Source organism: Pteropus vampyrus, unplaced genomic scaffold (assembly GCF_000151845.1).
Source record: "Pteropus vampyrus isolate Shadow unplaced genomic scaffold, Pvam_2.0 Scaffold300, whole genome shotgun sequence".
Classification (NCBI taxonomy): Eukaryota; Metazoa; Chordata; class Mammalia; order Chiroptera; family Pteropodidae; genus Pteropus; species Pteropus vampyrus.
This window is the reverse complement of record NW_011889081.1, coordinates 2,363,680-2,391,269: the sequence shown is the minus strand read 5'-3', so window position 1 is coordinate 2,391,269 and position 27,590 is coordinate 2,363,680. Positions and strand designations below refer to the sequence as shown.

The following is a 27,590-nucleotide window of genomic DNA, read 5'->3' as shown; positions in this document are numbered from 1 at the left end:
AATTCTTGCATTTCTCATTTTTATTTGACAGAAAAAGTTGCTCTTGCTGTACAGATTTTAAAAAACCAAAATGCCTTTAAGAAACGTGAAGAAAGGTTGGGAGGGGAGGGTCACACTGGGGGGCAGTAAGGGCCAACTAATTTCAACTCCTGCCCCTTTTTTCTAGGAACACCTCACACAACTTCCCAAGTCCCAAACCATTCCCCCTGGAACTTAGAGGGGGGAAAGTGCCCTTTCTGACTCACGACTGGGGAGTCCTGAACTATATCCTCCCCTCCAGCAACTCCCATTCTCATTCCCACCCACCCCAACCCCCCAAAACATGTGAACCAGGAAAAACTCACAGAGATTAACATTTCACAGGAACAAAGAAAAAAGGAGTAGGCAGGAAAGTAGGGAGCCCTCCCCCCAAAATGCTGCCAGGGTTCAAAGGGGGGGTGGACAAGCACCCCTCCTGCAGCTGTTGGGGAGAAGGGGGTACTCCCTGTGGCTCCAAAACTTGGGGTATGGTGGGAGTCCCCAAAAAACATTCATGGAGACCTGCAACAGAAAATACTGCCATCAATGCAAAGTCCCAGCCAGAGCTCTCAGAAAGGAGCCAGGTCTTGGAGTATAACAACACACCTGGAGGAACGGTGCCGTGTGGAGCGGGGGCTAGGTGTATCCCTCCTGCGCTTCTGGCCCGGGGAACGGCTATCTCCACGCTGGCCTCTCCGGGAACCCCGCTCACTGCTGCTGCTGCAACATAGGACAGACGTCAGACCATACACCTCCAACCTCTGGCATCTTTGAACCACAAAACTGCGTTAAGTTGCTGATGGCCAGACCTGGCTTGCTATTTGCAGGAGGCAAAAAACACACCCATGGCCCTACCTCTGCTGGTCCCGTGGTGAGGGCTGGGGCGAGGGACGGCGGCGCTCAGCAGGCGAATAGCTGAGGGACCGTGAGTCCCGGAGGGAGTCTATAGGTTTCCGGGGGCTACGGGACCTGGGGAGCAGAGCAGGTCCCCATAGTGCCATACTCTTCCAAACCCACCAGCCAGCACTCAGGACCACCCACCCCAGGTCTCAACCACCAAACCTCATACCACACGGGGCCAGCCTCAGACCCACCTTTGTCTGCTCACTCACCCATCCGCCCGCACACCATCCGAGTGCCCCAGTGGGCAGGGCATGGGGGTGGGCAGTGGGGTACAAAGATAGAGACAGTCCCTGCCCTTGGAGGGGCTCAGTCTGGTGATGAAGGCCAAGGGAGGCTTGCTCAGCCCCATGTGTGGGAAGCAGCCCCAAGGGGACCGATGTAGGTGGGTCTGGGACCAAGGGAAGGGAGACACAGGGAAGGGGCAGGGTAGTCTTCTCGAAGGTGCTGTTTGAGCGGAGTCTTGCAGAACGAGGAGTTCACCAGGCGGACAAGGGAATTCCAGGCAGAAGGAACAGCATGTCCAAAGGCATGGGGTTCTCCTTAGACTGCAAGGCGCTGAGTGTGGCTGGAGCAGAGGGCATGTGTGGGGGCGGGCAGGAGAGGAGAACACAGGGCAGGCAAGGCCAGTTGGTGGAGAGCCTCACACGCCATTCCCGCAGAGGTGGGGCTTTATCCTGCAGGCCACAGGGCGTCCCGGAAGGATTTGTGGAGTGGAGGGAAGTAACCAGATGTGCGTTTTAGAAAGATCCCTCTGGCTACGTGTGGAAGAGAATGGCGTGGAGGCAGGGAGACAGGGAAGAGGCTGTGGACAGAGTCGGGAGAATATGACGGTGGCCAGACCAGAGCCCTGGCAGTAGCAACGGGGAGGCTTAAAAGCTAGATTCTCCGGGACCAGGGACCAGGCTGCACATCAGGGGCAGGAAGAGCAAGGAACCTAGGAATCCCCAATTTTGGCTGGGGCACCCACTTGGATGGTACAGCCCTTTCATCAAAACAGGGCCCAACAGAGTAGGTAGGGAGAGAAGAGCCTGAGTCCTCCCATACGACCAGACACCACAGACCTTGGGAGACATCCAGCAAGGGATCTCACACCCCAGGGTCACACCCCACCCCTTCCATCTCAAGCAAGGCAGCACTCACCTCCGCTCACCAGGGGGTGGCTTCTTGGGGCTTGCAGGTTTGGGCAAGGCCTGAGGGTCAGGCTTAGCAGGGGAAGGGGAGGAAGAAGTGGAAGAGGAGGAGGAGGAAGAAGAGGAAGAGGAGGAGGAAGAAGAGGAAGAGGAAGAAGAGGAGGAGGAGGAAGAGGAGGAGGAAGAGGAAGAGCTGGAACTAGAGCTGCTAGAGCGTCTCTTCCGCTTGGCTGGGGTTGGCTCCTGAGGACGGCCCTCTCGAACAACCTCTTTGGGGGCTGGGGCGGGGCTAGGGACCCTGTGGGAGGAGTAGAGTGTCACTAGGAGACAAGCTGCCCCAGCCCCAACCCTACCTTCCTTGGCCTGGAGGAAGAGCAGTGGGGTAGGGGTGCCTGAGAAAGGCCCTGGGAGCTCTCCCAGCTGAGCCCAAAGAGCCGGTGAACGCATTCTCTGGAGAGTAATGGCCAGAGCTGACCCAACCTCTGCTAACACAAGCAACAGGCGGGGCCCTTAGCACAAGGGATCAAGGTTAAACCTCAAGAATATCCCTGAAGGAGGAATACGGCCCCTGGGCTCAGGTGTGGAAGCGAAGCTGGGTGGTCTCCTTCCTTGGAGAGCCAGCTTGGGGAAGCCCCTGTGTGTGCAGGCTGGCTGGGGGAGGGGCCGTCCTGCCTGGAGGCAGGGAGAGGGATGGGATGACCTCTGAAGATCCTTCCAGCCCAGGGAGTTCCTCTTGAGGTCTAACTGCCATCCCTCCTGCTGTAAAATTAAGTCCATTTCCTCTAGTTCTGTCCTCTGTAGAGACGGAAAACTTATCATTATCCTCTAGAGAATTAACCTTTGGAGACTTTTCTGTCCCAATCCTCCCCGCCAACAGCACCCCCACCCCAGCATTCTCTTCTACCCCCAGCTTAATGGTCAAGGCCCCCGTATCTCCTCAATAAGCCAAGAACCTCTGGACAGGGCTTTCCCTTCCCCACCCCCACCCACTCCCCAAACATTCCCTCTGGAAAAGTTCTGTAAGTCAGGTCCCCTCACCTCTTCAGTGCTACCTCAGGTTGAATGGGAAGGCTAGAACCCTCCGAGTCACTAGAACTGGAGCCAGAGGAGGACGACGATGACGATGATGATGACGATGATGAAGAGGAGGAGCTAGAAGATGAGGAGGAGGAAGAACTCCGCCGCTCCTTCGCCAACTGCAAGGTGGCCAATGCAGAAGGCTGCTGGGCCCCCGTAGAGGCAGGTGGTTCCCCACCCTCGGGGTGGGGCACCCCAGGGACAGGGCCGGAGGACATGCTGTTGTGGTCACCAGCAGATGTAGTCTTTGCCAATGTCCCACCGGAAAGGGACTGAGACCCTGCTACAGGGGTGGTCTGGCCAAGCAAAGATCGGGACTGGTCAGAAAAAGCAGACGGCACAGGGGACCTAGGCCGATCCTGAACTGAAGGGAGGACAGACTGTGAGGGAGCCTGGATCATTCTAGAGGCAGGAGAGGGAGCCCGCTCAGAGGTCATTCTAGACTGGCTTGGGGCAGCTGGTGGGGTTCTGGAGCCCGGGCCTCCTGGTGGAGTTCTGGACCTAGCTCTGTCAAGGAGTGGTGGTGAAGTTCTGCCACTAACGCGCTCATAGGCAGAGAGGGGTACCCTGGGGCTGGTGAGGTTTGCACCAGACAAAGCTGGAGCCATTCTAGCACTGGTGAGGCTGGCAGGAGCCAAGGCTGGAGGGGTTCTTGAGCTGGCAACATTCACAGGAGCTGTGGCATGTGCAGATCTAGGACCCACCAGGTTTGCAGGGGCTGGAGCCTGGGGTGTTCTGGAGCTAGAGGGATAGTTTGCAGTGTTTGGGGGTGTGCCAGAGCCTGAGAGACTCAAAGCTGCCAAAGCCGCTGGGGTTCTGGCTCCTGTTAGGTTCACAGCTGGAGCTGTAGGGGTGCGAGGGTCAGCAAGGTTCACGGCAGAAGGTGCCACTGCTGTTCTGGGGCTGGCCAAGTTCATTGCTGCTGCAGCTGGTGTTCTCGAGTCAGCCAGATTCACTGCTGTTGGTATGGCAGGTGTCCTGGCACTAGCCAGGTTCATGGCTGCTGCAGAGGCTGCAGGAATCCTGCTGGCAAGGCTGGCAGCTGGAGCTGTTCTGAGACTCATGAGAGGCACTGGAGCTGGAACTTGGGACATTCTTGCAGCAAGGCCAGCAGCAGACATGGAAGGAGGCGGCCGAGCAGTGCCAAGACTGATGGCTGTCAGGGCAAGTGCAATTCTAGACTGAGCATGATTTTCTGGTACAGATGTTCTAGGATGATCAGGAATTCGGGGACCTGGACCATCCATCATGGAGCCACCAGCTTGCTGCAGAACAGACATGGGTGTTCTAGAGCTGCCAAGGGGTTCAAGCATTCCAGGTGATCTACAGCGGTCAAGTGGAGTTGGTGACATACTAGGACGACTAAAGCAGCTCATTCTGGAGCTATTGAGTGCCACTGGAGGTGTCCGAGAACCAGAATGATTCCTTGTTGCTGGAGGAGTAGCAGAACGTGAACGATCAGAACTACTTCCAGATACAGAACGCCTACGGATAGCTGGAGGAGATCTTGTTAAGGACCGTTTGCCCCGAGTCATTCGTGGAGTACGAGATCTAGACCGGCGGCGGATAGCAAGTGGTGAGCGACTTCGAGAACGTTTGCGTGGCAACAGTGGGGTTCGAGATCTAGAGCGGCGCCTAATAGCTGGAGGTGTTCGGGACCTAGATCGACGGCGTGTCACTGGCGAGGTTCGAGAGCGAGACCTCCTTCGATTTGCTGGAGATGTACGAGACCGAGATCTCCTGCGGGTGACTGGGGATGTTCTGGATCTTGATCTTCTGCGAGTGATAGGTGAGGTTCTGCTTCGAGATCGCCTCCTTGTAACTGGTGGAGTCCTAGATCTGGACCTTCTGCGTGTCACTGGTGGAGTTCTAGAACGGGAGCGGCGGCGAGTTGGTGTTCTTGACCTTGAACGACGGCGGGTTACTGGTGGTGTTCTGGACCTGGATCGCCTTCGACTGACTGGAGAAGCTCTTGAACGAGATCTTCGTCGAATCACTGATGTCCTGGACCTTGATCGTCTCCGACTGACTGGTGAAGTTCGAGACCTGGACCTGCGTCGGCTGACCAGGGGTGTTCTGGACCTGGACCGCCGGTGAGTGGCTGGAGAAGCCCGAGATCTGGAACGTTTCCATGGGGCTGGTGATGTGCGTGAGCGGGAACGCTTCCGACTGGTTGGGGGTGTCCGAGAGCGGCCTCTTCGACGTCGAGAGGAGGTCCGGGAACTCTCCTGCCTGGCAGGAGATCTTGAGTGGTAACCAGAGCCTCCCCTTCGTCTACGAGTAACCCGAGACCTGGACCGGCTCCGCTGTCTTCTCCGAGAGGTTGACTGAGAAGATCCAGACCGATCTCGACGTCGAGTTGTTCTGGTTTTCTCCCTCCTTGAGCGGGAACGGGACCTCTGGAGCCCACGAGGCTTTGGTGAAGGAGAACGGCCTCTCCTTGAAGTTGTTTTAGTGCGTGGGGATGAAGCTGAACGTCGCCGACGTGAGGATCTTGACTTTTCAGCTGGCTCTGGGGAAGACACTGAAGGACTTCTTCGCCGTCTTGGGGGAGTTCTAGAGCGAGTCTCTGGTGAAGATGATGCAGAGCGGCTTCTACGGGAAAGTCTGGCCTTCCTAGTCAACTCGGGGGATGATCGAGAGCTGCGACGGCGAGGTGGAGTACGAGACTTGGTTTTGGGCTCCGGTGATGACCTAGAGCTTCTTCTAGCCATTCTGGATTTAGGTGGGTGTTCTGGAGAAGACTCAGAACTACTGCTTCCATCAGGAGAAGGGCCTCTGCCTTTGCTTGATGAACCTGATCTGCTTCGTCTAGGAAGAGCCCGAGGAGCAGGAGCCTTGGGTTCAGGAGAAGAATCAGAACCACTCTGTGCCCTGGGTAATGCTCTTGGCTTATCTTTAACTTCAGGGGATGAGCCAGATCTACTACGCCGAGGTCTGGATTTGCTGTCAACCTCTGGAGATGATCTAGAGCGGCTCCTCTGTCTAAGTGACATTCGTGTCTTAGCTTTAGAATCTGGAGAAGAGTCTGATTCACTTCTCTCCTGAGGGGATGCACTGGGTTTCCCATCAAGTTCTTGAGAAGATCCAGATCGACTTCTCTGCCCAAGAGGAGTCCTAGCCACAGTCTTCTGTTCCACTGATGATTCTGATGCACTTCTCTCTCTCTGGGGGGTAAGACACTTATTGTTGAGCTCTGGGGATGATGGAGAACGACTCCTTGGCCTAGGAGTCTGAGGCAAAGCTTTTGGCTCTGGAGAAGAATCACATTCACTTCTCCCCCTTGATGGTGTTCTGGGTATATCTTTCATTCCAGGAGAGGACCCAGATAAGCTATGCCTTGACGGAGTCCCAGAACCATCTCTAAGTCCTGGGGAAGACCCAGACCTGCTTCTCCTTGAGGGAGTTCTGGGAAAACTATCTTTCAGTTCAGGAGAAGATGCAGAATTACTTTCCCTTGAGGGTGTTCTGGGTATAGCATCAAGTACTGGCGAAGTGACACTCTGATTTGAGGACATTCCTGCTTTTTCCACTGCATCTGGGGATAACTCAGAACTGCTACGTCTGGAGGACTTCATCAATTGTTCTTTCATGTCTAGAGATCTATCTGTCTCCAGCTGATTAAGAAAAGGTATATTCAGATCTTTAACCTCAGGAGAAAATCCAGTATTCATTTCTGCAACAGGGCCTGAGTTTCTAAATTCTAAAGGTGATTCATAGATATTCTCCCTGGGGGGGGAGTTAGACAGTTCTTTATGTTCTGGAGAAAAATGTGGCCCACTCCAAGCTGAAACCACTGCAGGAACTTCTTCTAAAGAAGCCTGTGACTGGATTTGGTCAAGAGCCAAAGACACAGCAGACCTTTCTTCTATTTCAGGAGATGATTCAAAGTTACTTCCACTCATTTCTTTAATTTCTGGAGACACATGGGATGGGATCTGGTTTGAAAATTCTTCAGATTTCTCTACCACCTCCATTAATACCTCATCTTGGCTTGGCTTACCTAATGTACTACTTTGGTCTTTTGCATCTGGAGATGACCTAAGACATCTTTCTTTTAATGGGGTTCTAGGTTTGTCTTTGAGTACTGGTGAAGATTCAGACCTATCCTGCACTGGAAGAGCACTCAATTTGTCTCTCAGTCTAGGAGATGATGCAGTAACATCTTCCTGAAGAAGCAAGCCTGTTTTCTCTTCTGATACAGGAGAAGGCTCCAATTTACTCTGGCCCAGAAGAGATTTACAGTCCATTGCAGGATATGGGGAAGTATCAGAGTGCGATCTGTTCTGCTCAGGAGACATTCCAGATTTCAGTCTAGGACTTACTGACATGTTTCTGTCTTGTGTTGCTGGAGATCTGTGTGCCAGCTCAGTGATTGGAGATGAGGACCTGGACCGGCCACCCTTAGGAGATGTTTGAGATCTGCTCTGCAGAGACGGAGATTCGTAATAACTCTGTCTCATTTTTGGACTTGAAATATCAGATCTAGGGTCTGCTGAAGTTTGAGATTGTCCTTCCTGTTGCAGAGAGGAGCAGCCAAAATAGCTATCTCCCAGTAATGTGCTAGACTCTACTCCTGGAGAAAGGGAAAAGGATCCAGAGCAACTTTGTGCTGATGAGTCTTTAGACTTCTCTTGGGAACATGGTGACTTTGATCCAGAAAAACTGTGCCCTGGTGGAGTTTGGGGCTTTCCTTTAGGGCATGGTGAAGCAGACCCTGAGTAACTTTGTCTTGGTGGTGTTCCAGATTTCACTTTGGTATCTGGTGAGGAGGACCTAGAATGGCTGCGCCTTTGCAACAATGTAGATTCCACCTTGGAGCAAGGAGACTCTGATCTGCTTTGCCTTGGTGGTGTTTTAGATGTCACCCTACTAGGACTTGGAGAAGAGCCAGAATGGCTGTGAACTGGTGATGTTACTGCCATCACTTTGGGTTGTGGAGATGATGACCCAGATCGGCTCAGTTTTGGAGGTGTGCTAGATTTCACTCTGGGAGGAGAAGACCCAGGGCAGATATGTCTCAAAGGGGTCCTAATCTTCACCTCAGGGTCAGGCGAGGTTTCATAACAACTTTGTCTTTGTGGTGTTACAGATTGTTCATTTGCCTGGGGACTTGTTACAGACTCTTGCCTTGGTGGTGTTCCAGATTTCACTTTAGATTGAGGAGATGCACTTTGTCTCAATGGTGTTTTAGATTTCTGATTAGGAGGTGGAGAAGAACCAGACCGACTTCGCCTTGGTGATGTTCTAGATTTATCTTTAGGCTGAGATGATCCAGAGCGACTATGCCTTGGTGGTGTCTGAGACTTTTGTTTAGGGCATGGAGAGGACCCAGAAAGGCTTCTCCTCAAAGACAAGCGAGATTTTGCTTTGGACCGTGGTGAAGAGAGAGACCTGCTCCGCCTTGAAGAGACATGAAATTTTTTCATTTCTGGACTTGAGTTAGACCTGCTCCTTCTCTGAGATGTTCTGGATTTGTTCTTCCGCTCTGATGATGAGCCAGATCTGCCTCTTCTTTGTGGTGTTCTAGAATGAGATCTTCCCCGTCTAACTAGACTTCTACTACGAGACCGTCCTCGCCTGGCTGGCGTCCTAGACCGAGATCTCCCTCGCCTGGCTGGCGTCCTAGACCGAGATCTCCCTCGCCTGGCTGGGGTTCTAGAGCGCGACCTGCCTCGCCTGGCTGGGGTTCTAGAGCGTGACCTGCCTCGCCTGGCTGGGGTTCTAGAGCGCGACCTGCCGCTTCTCCTGGCCGCCGATCTACTACGAGACCTCCGTCGTGCTGGTGAACGGGTCCTAGATCTGCGCCTAGCAGGTGTTCTAGACCGAGACCTACCCCGCCGGGCTGGTGTTCTAGACCGAGACCTCCGCCTGGTAGGTGTTCTAGATCGCGATCTCCGCCTAGCAGGTGTTCTAGAGCGAGACCTGCCCCGCCGGGCTGGTGTTCTAGAACGAGATCTGCCTCTAGTAGCTGGGGATCTAGAGTGTGACCTGCCTCGCCTTACTGATCTAGATCTGCCTCTTCTCTGGGTATTTCTGTTCCTGGACCAGCCTGGTCGCTGAGGAGATCTAGAGCGACGTCTCTGGGGGCTTCTAGATCGTCCCCACCGCTGTGCAGACCGGGACCTACGCCACTGAGGGGACCGGGACCGAGAATGACCTCTCTTAGTTGGGGTTCGAGACCGCGATCGCCCCCTCTTAGTGCTGGTAGGGCTACGGGACCTCCCCACCCTACGAGGACTATGAGAATGTGACTTATCCCGCTTTGCTCGGCCATGTGAGCGACTCTTAGATGCGGGAGAAGAAGAAATCTCTCGGCGGGAGCCAGGAGCTGGTGTGGGTTTAGGACTTTCAGGGGAAGAGCTAGCATGTCGAGAAACTTTGGTAGGTTGAGGGGATGGTGGACAGCTCTCTGAAGATGATGACTGGGGAAGTTTCTCAGGAGACTTAGGTGATAAATGACCCCGACTTGGGGGAACCTCAGATGGGGGGTTTGCAGGCTCCTGACATAAGGGGGTTGTTGCAAAGGGCTGTGGGGAGCTGTCATGTTGCTCGGCAAGGAGCGGAGTGGGAGCAGGTGGTTCTGGGCCTGTGCTGCTCCTTTCCGGAGAGGGGCTAGGTCGAACTGCAGATTTCTAAGAGTAGAAAAAAAAGCAGGGATACGGATATGTAAGCACCAAAACTTTCTATCACCCATAAGATCCTAACACCCTCTCAAATCAAACTTTTCCTCTACATGCCACATTATACCAACTGGCTCTTTTCCTCATGACAAGCAATCACATTCATTCCAAAAGACCATGTAGCATAAAAAACATGGGGAAAACACGAAGATATGGAGAGCTGACAATCTCAAGAACCTTATTATCTAGAGAAAAAAATGTAAACAATACACTACATTTTACAACAAATAACCATTACGACATGCTGTGAAAACAGGAAAAAGGATATTTTTAAATGGAAAAATAAAACAGTTCCAAGTGGGTGGCATCCGACTATCCTTGAAATATAACTCTACTGAAGTAAAAAACAAAGTGAAAGTTTTGAGAATGTGATCTGTATGACTAAAAACGACTAGGATGGAACACAGGAAAATATGAAATACATTAAAAATGGATGAGAGCTAAGAATTTAGCAGAAAACAATTACAATATACTGTAATAACCGAAGCAAGAAAACACTGAGGCTTGAATTAGAATACCAAGTACAAAGGAACAGGTGCTGAAAAGACCACTCCAAAGTAGTGTTTTCAGAGTGCAGAAGCTACCCAGTGGGCATCTTAGCCACAAGCCATGTTTAATGAAATTAAAAAACTAGAGGCATCAAAATAAAACCAAGCATAAGAAAACTTTCATTTGAGTTTTATCTATATATGTATGGAAACAGAATAATGATATAAAACCTACACCTAGTAAAACCTGAAAAACACAATTCTAAAGATTTGCAGATACAGAAGAAAATAACCAAGAGCAATACGATAATGAAAAAAACCCTAAATTCATTTATCTTAATAAGCTACTTCTTTCCTTCATTTCAAACACCTACCCTAAGCCCATAACTCTGCAACCAAGTGAGCATCCATTGACTCAAGAACATACCTCCTTGTCTTTATCTTTGTCTTCGTAAGGGCTACTAGGCTGCTTTGTAGAGGGCTCTGGGCTGCTAGGCTGCCCTGTGTTGGTGGAACCTGCTTCCCTGGAAGGTGCATCTCCATCCCCTCTAAGCCCTGAAGCAGGGGAAGAACTCTGCCCAGTCAAGGTAGTTACATGGGTTTTTGTTGCAGCACTTCGAGACCTGAGAGAAGTAATTGAGGATGGGGGAGAGAAAGGAAATCAGTTCAGGGGAGAACAGAAAACCCCCTCCCCAGCTCCCATCCACCTTTCATACTATACACACCCCTCTTCCAAAAAGCATTCTCTTATCTGCAAGACTCAAATCACTCACTAAAATTCAAGTCCAATTCACTTTGGTCCTTCTCTTCCCAACATAATCCCCCAAAAATGTTCTCCCTCTACCCCTTTATTTACCTCCCCCAAACCTCCCCAAACCCTCCACCCAGCCATGCCCTACCCACTTCATTCACAACTCACCTCTGAGCCCACCTCCTTCAGGAAGCCTTCCCCGATTAAGGAAGCCAGGGTAAGGATTCCTTCCTCCCCCAGACACCACGAACAAACCACCACCCCCCCTATTCTGGCAGTCCATATACATCAGAACAAAACAAAAAATAAAATAAACAAAAACAAAAAAAAAAAGAGAAGGGGAAATGTATATGTCTGTCCATCCTGTTGCTTTAGCCTGTCAGCTCCTAGAGGGCAGGGACCGTGTCTTCCGAATGGTCTGTGCAGCGCCTAGCACACCGTGGGCGCTCAATAAATATTAAATTGATTAGCCCACAAGTCCCTCTCCCGCCCTTCCTCCTGGACCACCCCTTACCGACTGCGGGAAGTATCAGAAGAGGAAGCAGAATCAGCAGAAGTTGAACGGTGGGCCCGGCGGCTCTTGGGAGCTGGTGTTGTACTTCGAGACCTGAAGAAAGACCACCATCACAGTTCAGAGTGCTATCATACCTGTACTGGATTCCCTTCATCCATCCCTCAACTCTTAACCAGTCAGGTACATCACTGATTCTACCCTTTCCCCCAGATAACATTTATCTATTTGCTAAGCAAATTCCCCTCCAATTCACAGAAATTCACTCACCGCTTCCGCTTCTTGTCCTTAGATTTACGTTTGCTCTTTGGAGTGGGAGACCTAGAAAATAACATTAAAAATAATCATTTTGAAAAGTGAATAAAACCAAACATGAAATAGAATCAATTGACAGAAACATCAAGGAATTCAACTTTACTCTAAAAAATAGAAACCCCCTGCAGAGAGCAAGCAAAGCCATCAAGCAATGGCTCACCACTCCATATACCACCATATCCCCATGCCCCAAAGAGTTCTTACCTATGCTTCCGTTTCTTGGATTCAGATTCTGACCTGTTGGAGGAAAAAAGATAAAACATAAACTAATACCTAACCTGGCCTCAACAAACCTCTCAAATCACTCCACGTACTCCCACCTCATACCTGTGCTTCTTCTTCTTAGAGCTCTTCTTCCTCTCTCGTCGAGGAGAGCTGCTCTCTGACCTGCTAAATATGAGTACAGAAACAAGGTCATTCTGCTTCGCTCCTTTCCTGGCCCTCCCACTATCAGTACACTCCTACACCCCCGGCCAAACGTTTCTAAAGCACCGAACTCCAATGGCACCAACGTTCCAGACTTAAGCCTAGAACTCACTCTCTCTAAAAACACAGGTACCTCCTCAAATCAACAAACCTCAAAATGAAAAAAAATCCCAGAAATCTAAAATGCTGCTGGCTATTTCTTAATTGAAAAAGTTGCAGAAATCAACTGTTCCCACTAAAATACGCACATTCTTTCTCTCAACTGAAACCTAAATGATAACTCCCTCTTCTTTAATTTTCTTGACAACTCTCTCCTGCTTCCTGGAGACAAGAATCTATTTTTTCGGTGGTGAGGGAGGTAAAGGGAGACTGAGAAGAGAGAAAACGCATGCATGACGGAATTGGTCCTCTGGCTACCACAGTAATTTTCCAATGAACTTACCGTCCTCTGTCTTTCTTCTTTTTCTTTTTCTTTTGCTTTGGGGTTGGTGAGCGAGAACTGCTAGACTCCCGAACAAGGCTGGGGAAAGATGAAAAGCAGAGATGAGTGCTAAGAGAAATTTTCACTTACATTTCAACTTAGAAGAACAGAATCTAAAGAATTTGGGAAGAAACAGTCCACACACACACCAAAAAAAAAGAGCAAAATGCTTAGAATTAGAAAGAGAAGTTGACACTGATTTCTTAGTCTTCTGTACCTATAAGGTTTGGGAGGCTCGGGAGCTGGTTGTTTGGCTTCTCGAGTACGACGCTGAGGATCAAAAGAGCTGCCATCCACATAAGAATCACTGATGCCAAAGGCAGCACGGAGTCGCTCATTCTTCTTCTCATTCAATTCTGCCAACTGATGAGTTTCAGTTACCCTAGAGAAAAAAAATAGCACAAGTCTGAAGGACACAGAAAGCAAAAGGATACAGTCATTTTCACACAACTGTAGGCAGTAGCCAAACAGAACTGAGAAATGGAAGACAAGAACAAGAAAACAAGATAAGAGAGGACAGCAATACAGAGTCCACAAGAGAAATCAAGGGAGAGCTAAGCACTCACATTGGCCTCTGCCCTGGGGTCTCCTCCTTGCCCCCAGGGTTCACATCCTTCTCCAGCAACATGAGTCGAAAGGTCGCCACTTTTTCCTGAATTTGCTGTTCCTCGTACCTGAAGAACAAATCCCTTCAGGGTTAGAGCGTGACTAGACACTTTCCCTAGTCCCAGATTTATAGTCCCCTCATTCCCAACAGGGTCCTTTCCCTCTCCATGCACACATAGAATTTTTCACTCACTGTCACCCAAAGGACTCTTCTCTTAAATCCTTCTGATCTTTTCCTGTCATCTTTCTTCCTTCCACTTACTATACCCTCTAGAACAGTGGATTTTAAACATGCTACACTCAGGGGCCAAGAGAAGAAAGTTAATCAGGCAGTTCCAGGTGCTCCTCTCCAACTTCAACAAAAAACAGGTCTTTCATTTCCTAGGATTCCAAAGTAAAGTCCATTACATAAAAGGGGCGCCACTGCTGGAGTTTGAAAACCACTGCTCTAAAAGGTTTTCTGCTTGGATGTGCTCCTCTTCTGAAATTTCACTTCCTTACCCAACCCATGATCCCCTCTTATCCACATATTCTTTCAGTTTCTGTTTTTCTGCCTTTGCTACTTTCCAAGGCCTCAATCCTTAAATCCATCTACCTTCCACTTCTCTACCAATGACAACACCTGTCAGCTTACCTAGCTCTTCTCTTGCCTGGTCTCTACTTTCCTACCTCTAACTAAAAGCACATTTTTGTTTCCCAATGGCCCCCCTCTTTTCTCATGTACTCCATCTAGATAATTTAGACTCTCTCAGGCTCCCTCGTATGTCCCAGATGGAATTTCCTCGACTCCCACTTTGAACTGTCCCCTAACTCCTTTCAATTTACTAGCTCCTTTACCTCTAACCCTTCTACAACTCCTCTCCAGGCCTCTTTCATCTAAGCTCCCTACACCTCACCTAACTCCCCCAGCTCTACACTCATTCAGTGCTTGGCTCTCCCCCAGCCCTCCCCTCACCCCTGCTCTTCCATCATCTCCTCCAGCTCGAGGCATCGCAGCTCCACGCGCCGCTTGCGCTCGTGGTCCAGGATGTCAGGATTAGGCCGCTTCACCAGGGCAGCCTCCAGGCGCCGCAGTTCCTCCTCTCCCTTGTAGTCAGGCCGCTCACCCCGGCGGCCCCGCACCAGGGACAGGTTGCGCTGGACGTAGCCGTTGGTGCCGCTGCCCCGGGGCGTCGGCAGCCCGATCCCGTTGTACATGGCCCCGTGCCCGGGGGGGCACCACCGCTCCTGAGGGGGAGCGGGGAGACACGGGTCAGGCCCCTGGCTCCAAACTAACCACTTACCACCACCCAAATCCCTGCTTTCCTTCACCCCTATTTCAACATGTATCTCCACACTAAAACCTCCTTTAGCTGCAAAGTTCTCTTGATATCCTAACAAAACCTTCTCCGTCCTTCCCTCACTGCTTTCTTTCCACTAAGTCAGAGCCTAGCTTACAGCCTTTTCCCTCAATGTGCAAGAGTCATTCTTACTTGCACCTAGATATTCTTTTTCCACCTAGGCAAACAAAGATCCTATTTCTCTCAAATTTCTCCACTGTTCTTTTATCCTTCTTTGGTCCAAATAAGCACAAGTGTTATCTCCACTAACTACTCTAATAACCTGTGGTAACTAACTGTAAGGCCTCCAAACTGGGCACAACAAACACCATAGATCTGTGGTACCCTAGGGCCTGCAGTCCAAGTCCAAAGACTCTTCCAAGAACTGACCCAAAGATTTCAGACTACCCTTTTATGAACACAGCGTGGACTAAACAGCCCTTAGATAATCCAAACAAGTAGACCAACTGGTTCTTAAAATAAACCAAAAGTAACCCGTGCAACCTTACAACCAGACTAAAGGCCAACATGCACATCAGAAACTTATGAACCTTGGATACATCATCATTTTATACTTCACTTCCCATGTAAGGGGCTACACTTCCTTGATTCCAAATATTTATAGCTCCTATCAACTACTCTGATACCTTATTCCTTCAATTTCCTTCCAACAGGATTTCCCACATGACTTGCAGCTCACGCAAGTCTCCCTAGCATCTGTTAATCACCCATTTTCATCTCAATGCTCTAAATACATCAAAATAGTTTCCTCTGTTCCAGCTGTTCTCATACTTTCTCTACCTTCCTTGCCTTAAACTTTGAATTAAAACCCCTATTCTTTATATCTCACTTTCACTAATGTCAAACTGTTGCCTTTCTCTACCAATCCCCTGTATCTCACTTCCTAGTTTTTCTCTTCCAGCACTGCTTTATCCCTTTTACATTGTTATCTCCATGCCTCCTACCAAGTTCTATCCTCTCAAACTGTCCCAACCCCAGCAAGGCTCTGAAAAGCTCTCAAGCCCCAGTTTTTCTGGTTAGATTTCTTGGCTACACATACTGCCCCTTTTTCTCATGCTATATATACTCTATTTCTTTCTCCAACTAATCCTCACCAAGCCACTTTCAGAGCATAAATGTATGATAAACTATCCAGGAAAAAACCCCACGGAACAAAGTGAACTAGTTAGAGAAAACAGGGAAAAGAGAAGCCTAAATTTTTTAAAACCCCAGAATAAACAAACATCATACAAATGTCCAGGAAAGGGGGAGGGGGGGAAGTATACCGAGATGTTGAATAGAAAGGAGATAACCCAATTATATGTATGGAACAGTCTGGACCCCCACCCCAACCCGAATTCTAAGGCTGGGTCCTTGCCCAATCCCAGTAGCAGATTCAAGAAGGAATTGAAAACAAAAAAAGAATAACCATACTGGGGTAAATAAAGTGACAGATAAGACTAAATCTAGGAAATGACAAGTGAAAATGCATAAAGAAATGAAAAACTTCTTTGTAGCACTAAATTTCTCTACCTTCCAACCCTCACTTTCATTTTGTCTCTAAAACCAGGTCCTTCTTTGCCCCCACCTAATTTCTGCTTCCCTTGTAGAATGCTTGTGACCTGCAATTAATTCTTCGGAGCTTAACCATTCACCCACACTTCCAAACCACCTCACACAATAATTCAACCACTCCCTAGGGAGGTTAAACCAGTAGCTGCTAAGCAAAGGGTATTAAGTCACAGTGAACTGGAGAACTTAGAGAATAAGGCAAAAATAAGGTGGTGGGGAGTACGGATCCCACAGCATCCAAGGCAGTGCTGGAAACACTAAAAAGGGAAGGCCAAACCAAGGGAGCACACCAACAACACATGCAAATCACCAAAACCAGATAACTTTATGAAACAGGAATTCTTAAACCAAGGTCCACAGACTATGGGTATGCAAAGGATACCCAAGCAAAAGACAAAATAAAAGCTACAAAAGAAAACAAAGAATTTTTCCTCTTGGAAAATTATCACGAAGCCAAACTAACAAAGTAGAAAGAAATCTTGAAATTCAGTATCAAGATATACAAGAAACAAATGCACCAAAAGGGAAAGGGGGGGGGGTGGTAGTTGCAGGAAAATGGACACAAGTAAACACAGAAAGCTCAACATTGGGGCAATGAATGCATAGTTGAGTGGACATTGTGTAACTCATAAAACTTAAAAATATTAGCTCAACAAAAATGCTATGTTCGTGCTCCTACTTCGCTGGGCACTAATGTGTGCTTATGCTAGAAGTAAACTAAAATGTATCCTTTTTCTGTAGCATGTTAACTATTTGTGCAGGTTTGCTTAACATCCTTTCTGTATAAATCAGTTTCTCAGGCTTTCTGTTGGGTTAGGGGCTCTGCAATTCCCTCTTCCTGTCAGTCTTCCTACCAAGGCAGTGTTTTACTGGTCTAGCTGAGCAGGAATAGGAGACAGAAAATGAATTTACTGGTCATCCATCTGCTTTGATCTCTAGTACACTGGCTTAGTACAATGTTTGATAGAACATTATTGACCAGAAAACATGGATGTCACATCTGTAGAAAGAAAAAAATATATAGCAATTCAATTTCCAATGTGTATCTTAGTTTTTGTTTTTTTCTTAAGGCTCTGTATTGATTTTTCACTTGGTTATTCTGGTTCTTTAAAAGACAAACTATAGGCTATGTATTTTCTGTACTGATTTAGCATCTATTAAATACTTTTGTACCATGAAAAAATATACATATTAGCTCAAGACCTAAGCTCAACATACTTATGACAAAAAAAACAAAACACACTTTTCGAATTTTTGATCCAGAAAACATCTTACATAAACGTGAACAGAAACCAAGGCTAATGCCTAAAACAGATTCCAGGGTTTTCTCCTCAAGGAAAGGCTCCAACAGCTTCCTCCCTAGTTTTTAACACAACTTCTGTGGAGATGAAAAAGTACCCGACCAAAAAAAAAAGAAAAAAAAAAAAAAGGCAGCACATGGCCTGCCTTTACGTACTTAGGCTGAATTTTTTTAAATTTTTTTTTAAGGCTAAATTTTTAAAATTTTTTTAAGGTTTGGCGTTTCTCTCTCCCTAATACTTCACGGCAAACAGTAACGACTCCATACGGTCTAAATCTCTGGGGCATCTAGTTCAAGGCCTTCTCCGCTCTGACTGAGCCGCCAAGGCCTATTTTCGGCCTTGAGGGATGGGGGAGGGGGCTGCGCGGCGCCCAGTAGTCTGGGAGGCTCCCGGCCGAACCACAAGCCCCCAGGCTTGATGGGGAAGCCAGACACCGGAGTGGTGCGGCGGAAAAGATCCGAGAGTAGGCCCCCGTCGCCGCCTAGCCCTCCCCGCCGAGAGAATGCCAGAAGGGGTAGCTGCGGAAGAGCCTTCTCGGCCGCGTGCGTGGGGGAGGGTGAGAAGCCGAGTCGCGCGCTCCCCTCTCCTCGCCAAGAGCGCGCGCGAGCCCTAGTGCAGTCGGCGGCGCGCGCCGTTGCCATGGGGGAGGGGAGAACGTAAAAACCCGCGCGCGACCGGAACAGCAGAAGGGGGAAGGGTAGGTAGGCAAGCGAGGGCGTCCGCGCGAGCTGGGGGCGGCGAGAGCGCGTGCGCGCGGCGGCCTAGGCCGTTCTCCGCGCGTTTTGGCCTCGTGCCGGGGCCGCCACCCCTCCCCCACCCAGCTCGCGCGCTCCCTCCCCCTCCCCCGCCGCTGGCGCTGCCGCCGCCCGCCGCCTCCGAGGGGAAGAAGTGCTGCCGCTGCTCGAGCTTCCGAGTCTCTCGGAGCCTGAAGCTGCCGCCTCGCCTCGCCGGTCCGCTCGCCTCAGTCGACACTGACGCCTCCTCGCTACCTCAGCGGCCGCAGCGGGTTCCGACTGCGCCACTCGCACCCCGCCTGGGCCGCGCTGCACGTCAGCACAACTAACTAAGCGCGTCAGCACGCAACCGCGAGCGTCGCAGGGCCCGCCGGGAACCGTAGTACGCACCACGATCTTGTGCGCAGGCGCTGAAACCCCACCGGGAAGTGTAGTTTTTTAAGGCCCGAGGGAAGTCCAAGTCTATTGCCAAAGAACTACGAGTCCAGTGCAAGAAAGGGCTGGGGAGAAGATCAGACCTGTTTACGTATTCCGGAGGTTTTCCACTGGGGGAGGGCACAGGGCCTAGCACCACACCGAGCGACGTTATAGCGATCCTTTGCTTCACGCCTTCGACTCAGAGCATTCTGGGAGTTGTGGTTCTAATATGGCCCGGAACCCGTATGTAGTTTCAGCTGAGAGCGCGGCCGCCATTTTGTCTCCCCATGTTGAGAGGCGATGTCTGTCTGGGAACACTCCTGTTTCCAAATGACTTCGGGCCTCCGTAGGGTGAGCCCGCGCCTGCGTAGGACTCGGCCTTGTGCACCTATGAGAAGTCCCCCTCAGACCTCAGAGCCCAACTTAAGGCCCAGGGCCAGAAGCAAAAGCTGATCTAGCGGAACTTTGTGTTTACAGCCTCCACCGTTGCACACGGCGCTGAACTGGGCCATTTGCCCCTGGGGAACAATTTTCTATTACCTCCAGGTGAGGGGGCCAGGCAGCAATGCAATTTTCTTCTACAGAACCTTGAAGGTGATACACTTGGCGGGGCAAAAACGTTACAAACACCCTTAAAATTTTCACCCCTCCTCAGAATGTCTCCTGTTTTCTTAAGTCTTTTTTTTTTTTTTTTTTTTTTAAATCAGAAGCGGCTGGTCTCGAGCAGAGTTGAAAGAAGGTGGCTTCTCAGCCAGGCCGAAGTTTCAGCCTGACGCCACCCACTTGCCCCTTGACCTTGTACTCACTCAGAGGTCCTGGTTATGGGGGAGAGGGGGTTCTTGTGCCTTCAACAGGACCCAGCACATGGTAGCTACTTAATGAGCTGTTGTTAGTTTGATTTCGAGGGACTGTATTTGATATTACCAAGGATTCTTGTTAACGTGCTAGTATATGGATAAATTCACCTTAGGTGCTAGAACAGAGACCCACCATTTTGTACAGGACCTATAATTTCAGTTTACAGTGCCCATGTGTTATTCTAAGCCTGCCTCCTTTAACTTGGGCACCTTTGGATACCGCTTCCATGAGCTAGATATACCTCTGGATTAATATGGCAAAGTGGTGTCAACAGTTGTTTGCCACCAACCTAATGTCCACAAAACCCCAAATTGTGTTATAAGAGGAGAAACTTCAAGAGAACGGTTTGCAAACGCTGGAAAAGCAGCCCTAGAAAGAAATCCAAAGTGCACTACAGAGACAAACTAGAGGCCAAGTTTTTTTAAGTCCTTGTCTTGGTCACTGATTGGTCCATTTTTATGTAAATGAGAAATCTAAATTTGTGCAATCTGATTGGTCCAAATAGCACTCTCCTGATTGATCAGAGTTGCGTGTTGTGATTAGTCGTTATGAAACTACTCCGGTCAGTAAAGAAAATGTGGATGTAGCTGTGCAGTTTTCAGCCCATTGGTGGAAAGGCAATACCAAGAACTCCTTTATAAGGTTCAGCTGGCCAGGAGGCTGAAGGTTCAGTTTGTAGTTTTTCCCTGAGAGGCCTGTGTTTGTGAGAGGCCTCTGTTGGCAGTGGCAGCGAGACTCTAGTTATGCGTTTGTGCCTAGTTAGTAACCACAAGTAGTCTTCTTGGCAGATATATTACTTCTTGAGGCCCACAGTGGCAAAACCTTTGCCTGAGCTGGTATTTCTGAGGTTGAGGGTATAGGGTGGTGGCTTCTTGAAACCCACCACCTCCAGTGAGACCCTTTCTTTTAACCAAATTCCCAATGATAGTCTTCACTATATTTACTGAATATTTTGTCCTAAATTATGTGAATCCGTGCATTTAATGCTCTTGACAACTCCACGGGCTAGGCGGTGGTCTCCTTTCCTGTGGGGCCAGCAATGAATTCCCCCCAGTAGTCTGGGAGGCTCCCGGCCGAACCACAAGCCCCCAGGCTTGATGGGGAAGCCAGACACCGGAGTGGTGCGGCGGAAAAGATCCGAGAGTAGGCCCCCGTCGCCGCCTAGCCCTCCCCGCCGAGAGAATGCCAGAAGGGGTAGCTGCGGAAGAGCCTTCTCGGCCGCGTGCGTGGGGGAGGGTGAGAAGCCGAGTCGCGCGCTCCCCTCTCCTCGCCAAGAGCGCGCGCGAGCCCTAGTGCAGTCGGCGGCGCGCGCCGTTGCCATGGGGGAGGGGAGAACGTAAAAACCCGCGCGCGACCGGAACAGCAGAAGGGGGAAGGGTAGGTAGGCAAGCGAGGGCGTCCGCGCGAGCTGGGGGCGGCGAGAGCGCGTGCGCGCGGAGGCCTAGGCCGTTCTCCGCGCGTTTTGGCCTCGTGCCGGGGCCGCCACCCCTCCCCCACCCAGCTCGCGCGCTCCCTCACCCTCACCCGCCGCTGGCGCTGCCGCCGCCCGCCGCCTCCGAGGGGAAGAAGTGCTGCCGCTGCTCGAGCTTCCGAGTCTCTCGGAGCCTGAAGCTGCCGCCTCGCCTCGCCGGTCCGCTCGCCTCAGTCGACACTGACGCCGCCTCGCTACCTCAGCGGCCGCAGCGGGTTCCGACTGCGCCACTCGCACCCCGCCTGGGCCGCGCTGCACGTCAGCACAACTAACTAAGCGCGTCAGCACGCAACCGCGAGCGTCGCAGGGCCCGCCGGGAACCGTAGTACGCACCACGATCTTGTGCGCAGGCGCTGAAACCCCACCGGGAAGTGTAGTTTTTTAAGGCCCGAGGGAAGTCCAAGTCTATTGCCAAAGAACTACGAGTCCAGTGCAAGAAAGGGCTGGGGAGAAGATCAGACCTGTTTACGTATTCCGGAGATTTTCCACTGGGGGAGGGCACAGGGCCTAGCACCACACCGAGCGACGTTATAGCGATCCTTTGCTTCACGCCTTCGACTCAGCATTCTGGGAGTTGTGGTTCTAATATGGCCCGGAACCCGTATGTAGTTTCAGCTGAGAGCGCGGCCGCCATTTTGTCTCCCCATGTTGAGAGGCGATGTCTGTCTGGGAACACTCCTGTTTCCAAATGACTTCGGGCCTCCGTAGGGTGAGCCCGCGCCTGCGTAGGACTCGGCCTTGTGCACCTATGAGAAGTCCCCCTCAGACCTCAGAGCCCAACTTAAGGCCCAGGGCCAGAAGCAAAAGCTGATCTAGCGGAACTTTGTGTTTACAGCCTCCACCGTTGCACACGGCGCTGAACTGGGCCATTTGCCCCTGGGGAACAATTTTCTATTACCTCCAGGTGAGGGGGCCAGGCAGCAATGCAATTTTCTTCTACAGAACCTTGAAGGTGATACACTTGGCGGGGCAAAAACGTTACAAACACCCTTAAAATTTTCACCCCTCCTCAGAATGTCTCCTGTTTTTTTAAGTTTTTTTTTTTTTTTTTTTTTAAATCAGAAGCGGCTGGTCTCGAGCAGAGTTGAAAGAAGGTGGCTTCTCAGCCAGGCCGAAGTTTCAGCCTGACGCCACCCACTTGCCCCTTGACCTTGTACTCACTCAGAGGTCCTGGTTATGGGGGAGAGGGGGTTCTTGTGCCTTCAACAGGACCCAGCACATGGTAGCTACTTAATGAGCTGTTGTTAGTTTGATTTCGAGGGACTGTATTTGATATTACCAAGGATTCTTGTTAACGTGCTAGTATATGGATAAATTCACCTTAGGTGCTAGAACAGAGACCCACCATTTTGTACAGGACCTATAATTTCAGTTTACAGTGCCCATGTGTTATTCTAAGCCTGCCTCCTTTAACTTGGGCACCTTTGGATACCGCTTCCATGAGCTAGATATACCTCTGGATTAATATGGCAAAGTGGTGTCAACAGTTGTTTGCCACCAACCTAATGTCCACAAAACCCCAAATTGTGTTATAAGAGGAGAAACTTCAAGAGAACGGTTTGCAAACGCTGGAAAAGCAGCCCTAGAAAGAAATCCAAAGTGCACTACAGAGACAAACTAGAGGCCAAGTTTTTTTAAGTCCTTGTCTTGGTCACTGATTGGTCCATTTTTATGTAAATGAGAAATCTAAATTTGTGCAATCTGATTGGTCCAAATAGCACTCTCCTGATTGATCAGAGTTGCGTGTTGTGATTAGTCGTTACGAAACTACTCCGGTCAGTAAAGAAAATGTGGATGTAGCTGTGCAGTTTTCAGCCCATTGGTGGAAAGGCAATACCAAGAACTCCTTTATAAGGTTCAGCTGGCCAGGAGGCTGAAGGTTCAGTTTGTAGTTTTTCCCTGAGAGGCCTGTGTTTGTGAGAGGCCTCTGTTGGCAGTGGCAGCGAGACTCTAGTTATGCGATTGTGCCTAGTTAGTAACCACAAGTAGTCTTCTTGGCAGATATATTACTTCTTGAGGCCCACAGTGGCAAAACCTTTGCCTGAGCTGGTATTTCTGAGGTTGAGGGTATAGGGTGGTGGCTTCTTGAAACCCACCACCTCCAGTGAGACCCTTTCTTTTAACCAAATTCCCAATGATAGTCTTCACTGTATTTACTGAATATTTTGTCCTAAATTATGTGAATCTGTGCATTTAATGCTCTTGACAACTCCACGGGCTAGGCGGTGGTCTCCTTTCCTGTGGGGCCAGCAATGAATTCCCTCATATATCCACAATACAGTTTTCAAAATCAGGACAGTAATATTGCCAATTGTTCTGATAATACTCTTATAGCAAAATTCAAAATCACACAAACTTTGCATTCAGTTGCCATGTCTTTTTTTAGACTCCTTTAATTCTGAAACAATTCCTGAGACTTTCTTTGTAATTCATGACATTGTCATTTTGAAGATTGCAGGACATTTATTTTATAGAATGTCCCTCAACTTCAGTTTTATTGTGTTTAGGTTATACACTTCTGGCAGGGATACTACAGAAGCGATGCTGTGTTCTCAGTGTATAATATGAAGAGGTACATACTGCCCAGTAATTCCATTACCGACAATACTGACTTGGATCATTTGATTAACAAGGCATCAACCATGTTCCTCTGCTGTAAAATTTCTAGTTTACCCTTCACAGTTCAAAAAAGTGTTTAGTGGAAAATGTATTTAGAAACCAGTTATGGGTACTAGGTGTACTTATAGTTACTGTGGCATCATTACCTTTTGGAAAATAGAGCTAGGAAATGGATGAGATGCATACATCCATGAGATTACACCGATATCTCCAGTTCCGGTCTAATGTTATAGGGTTTGTTTTATCCCTTCTCTTTTCCACGTTCGTACCTCCATTCTCCAACCGTGAAGAACTTGGCTTCCATTTCCCCAATATATTTACTTATTTGCTCAATACTAGAGTTCCAAAAAGCAACTTCAGAATTGTTCATGCATACTTCTGGAAAAAAATAAAACTACCAATTAGAGTTCAATGTTTATTTAGATTTCTTTTTTATCTTTAGCCTAAGGGCATGTGCTCTAAATACTGTCTTCAAAAGTTACTTGAGTTAGTTGGTTTTATTTTTTTTCTCACCTTTGAGTGTGTTTGTTATACATTTGAAATAGTCTTTAGTTCATTTGTTTCTGTTTGTATTAAATATTAGGATTTTTTTCCTCCCATCTTGGAGATTTTTTTTTCAAATATGAAAAACAACAACATGGATTCAAAAGGCAGGTCTGTACAAAAAGGTCTGAATATCAGAAACGTGTCTTCTCCTCCATTTCTTCTATCCTCTCCAGGTAATTCCTGCCCACTACCTTCTAGTAATCAATCTCAGTCCTCTCTGTTTCTCCTTCCTAGGATTCTTTTTGCTCAAGTGAGGATGCAAATATATATTTTCTTAATTCCTCTTTTTTTTTTTTTTTAATTCCCCATCTTTCTTACACAAGGTAGCACACCATACTCTTTCCCACTTTACCTTTTTCAGTTGGTATTATATCCTGGTAATTATCCCACCTCAGTTCACAGAGATATGTGAATGAACTTTTATTCAACAACTCTGACATATGAGCAGCTAAATTGATTCCAATATTTTGTAATTACAAATCATGCTGCAGTGAGTAATCAAGTGCATGTGTATTTTTATGTTGCTGGGAGTATACCCATTGCTAAGGAAAAATGTAAAGACATAAGTAGTTTTGTTACTATTGACAGATTCCCGTCCTCCAGCGTTACACCAGTTTGCATTCCCAGTACCAAAATACAAGAGGGCCTGCTCTCAAACCACAGCCTCGACAATAGAATGGGTTGCTATACTTTTTGATTTTACTGACTTGATAGGTGAGAAATAGTATTTCAGTGTAGTTTTTTGTGTGTGTGTGTGGTAAAATTTATATAACATAAAATTTACCAATATAACTATTTTTAAGTGTACAATTCAGTAGCATTAAGTACATCCACAATGTTGTGTAACCATCAGCACTATTCATTTCCAGAATTTTTTACACACACACACACACCCCCACTCAGGCACCCACCCAAAGCAGGATTTGGGGCAGCTGGCTGCTGAGTTCATCCTGGAGCTTCAGAAAAGCCGCCAAGACTATGCTCGTCAATAAGAGGAGGAAGGAGCTGGTGGCAAGTTTCAGGTGGGATTTTTCCAGGAGGTTTCTGGCCATGGGAAGAGCTGTCCAGGAAGGAGGGCTTGGGTGGGGCTTGGGGTGGGGCTGTCCCTGAAGTTCAAGGGGGTTACACTAGGGCCCTCAGAACTGAGGTGATGTCTTTAGGCCCCCCATTCAGCCCTCAGCTCCCTTGTCAGACAGCTCAATGTAAAATCAGTCCTGGACATTATAGTGGCTGGGAATGGAGGCCATGTGGCGATCACAATGTCAACACAGGACTAAGACGTAACGGTAACATATCCTTCTGCGTCAAACATTGTAACCATCAGATGCTATGCACAGAATTCAGACATAAAATGTAGCTCCTGTGGGGTTATAGAGGGTCAGCAGCTGCTGGAGTCCCTTCTGTTGGACCATCCTGAATACTTCATCCAGAGGAAAGATGAGGACCGGGACAGCAGGTCCTAAGGGAGGAGGGGTGTCCCAGGATCCCAGCCCAGGAGCCCCAGGACCTACCAGCATGGTCTTGGTGTATTCCATGGCACATGCAGGCTCTGGGTGGTAGGATATCCATCCAAGGGCAGAGCTCAGGGGACAGGGCCTGGAGTCTAGAGCTGGGGAGTGAAAGGAGTGAAAGGGAACAAATGACATTGTGGGGCAGGGCCTGGCCTGATGGCTCCGCAGCCACCGCCACCATCTCTGAACTCCATTAGATTGCACTCCCACAGACTAAGCTCAGGCCCCCCAAACCTTTCCTCTCTCCAGCTCTGCTCCATCCCTTTAGACCCCTATCTCAGTGTAGTTTTAATTTGCATTTCAGTTATCACGGTGAGGTTGAACAAGGGGTATATTTTTTCCCTTACAATTTACAAAAGTTTACAGTCTGGTTAAACTAAGCAGAATGGATAAAATCATGCACTCTAAATGGTATATGCTAGGTTTCAGTTTCTTCATCTGATAAGTGGAGCAGTTAGACACGTATGACTATTATAAATAGAAAATTATCCTTGGCATTAATAGGAAACCATGAACACCTTTTCCACTGAATTCTTTAGTCTTAGGACTCCTCCTTCAGAGAGCATATATTGGTCACTATTGGAGGCTATGCATCAGCTTGTGGAGAGTTTTCTCATGGCTCGAGCAGATGCCCTCTCAAAAGTTCTTCTCCTGTCATTCTCTTCTGGATAAGTAATTCCATCATCCAAGCCAGAAAGTAGGCAGCTGGCTCTACTTGACTTCCACAACCAATTAAGCCCTGCAGTCTTACTGGTATGGCCTTCAGAGCCTCTCCCTCACCCTGCCCTCTGTCCTCCCAGCTGCTGCTGTCCAAACCCAGACCTGAACTCCAATGATAGCCTCCTCTCCAGGCTCCTGGCCTCTGGGCTTCACTTTCAGTCTTCATGGGACCTCCAGAATGATTTTAAAAATTGCCTTTGATGCTTTATTTGTATCCCACAATGTAATGGGTTGAACGGTAGCTCCCCACAACTTCTTGTCCACTCAGAACCTCAGAATGTGACCTTATTTGGAACAAAGGACTTTGCAGATGTGATTAAAGATCCTGAGATGAGATCATCATGAATTTAGGGTAGACCCTAAATCTAATGACTGGTGCCCTTAAAAGAAGGGGAGACACACGGAGAAAAAAAAATGGTGTAGATAACAGGGGCTCTGTTAATTCCTCTGGCAACCAAATCAAAGTTGTGATGGAAACAAAGAGCAGCAGCAAGGAAAAATCACCTGGGATCTAGATAAACAAGCCATACAACTACAGAGAAATCTAAGAAAGCACCCTGCAAACGGCAGAAAGTAGCACGGGGCAAGGACATGGGGCTGCCCCGTCCCGAGCAGCTGAGTGAGACCGAGCCTGTGGCAGAGGAAGAAGCCTCTTAAAGAGGCCACATCTGCGAGCGGATTTTCGTGGTGACGGACCTACTCGCTCTGAGCACCAGTGACGATTCAGCTGTGCACAGGGGGCACCAGGACTTATAGGGAGACATTGTCGGAGTGAGGGCTAAGGCGAGACTCGCTCAGTACAGAAGTGTCAGTGGTATCCATTATTCCTTGTTGAGCCCTTCCCCCTACCAGTGCGCTGGACACAGCACTGCCATAGCTGTGACAACATCAAATTGGATAACGAGGTCGCTCTGCTCAGAGGATTTCCTGAAAACCTGCCTACCCCAACTCGGGCCCCACCCAAGCCACATCCAGGTGTGTCCTCGGAGAGTCAGGTGCTCCTTGCTGAGACTCATACTGGTGGAGGCAGCTAGCCTTGGTTTCTGGTGTGGCCTTTTGAGGCAACTATAAGCACAGCAGCTGTGGATTGCTTGCTGAATCTTAATAGGTAGCCCCGAGGGGCAGAGGCTGGG

At 49.0% G+C, this 27,590-nt stretch overlaps 1 protein-coding gene and 1 pseudogene across 17 annotated transcripts; both read right to left on the bottom strand.

Annotated features, from left to right (window-relative positions):
* Nucleotides 1-2: 2 nt before the first annotated feature.
* Nucleotides 3-21,267, bottom strand: SRRM2 (serine/arginine repetitive matrix 2). 17 transcript variants are annotated; one of them, XM_011376591.2, is made up of 15 exons: nucleotides 21,115-21,267; nucleotides 14,345-14,616; nucleotides 13,350-13,457; nucleotides 13,001-13,165; nucleotides 12,745-12,822; nucleotides 12,204-12,266; nucleotides 12,081-12,113; nucleotides 11,832-11,882; nucleotides 11,565-11,657; nucleotides 10,727-10,922; nucleotides 3,090-9,763; nucleotides 2,062-2,349; nucleotides 874-987; nucleotides 625-738; nucleotides 3-540 (listed from the first exon to the last, which is right to left on the bottom strand). In XM_011376591.2, exons 2-15 carry the CDS (start codon nucleotides 14,584-14,586, stop codon nucleotides 531-533), a joined length of 8,229 nt encoding a protein of 2,742 aa, XP_011374893.1. In that variant the 5' UTR covers nucleotides 14,587-14,616; nucleotides 21,115-21,267; the 3' UTR covers nucleotides 3-530. The 17 variants fall into 17 exon arrangements, 13 of the variants coding, with proteins under 13 accessions (XP_011374893.1, XP_011374896.1, XP_011374895.1 ...); XM_011376594.2 differs by lacking the exon at nucleotides 21,115-21,267 and adding an exon at nucleotides 18,426-18,612 and having other exon boundaries at nucleotides 12,204-12,263; XM_011376593.2 differs by lacking the exon at nucleotides 21,115-21,267 and adding an exon at nucleotides 18,420-18,611.
* Nucleotides 14,617-25,795, bottom strand: LOC111730037 (annotated as a pseudogene).
* Nucleotides 25,796-27,590: the final 1,795 nt, after the last annotated feature.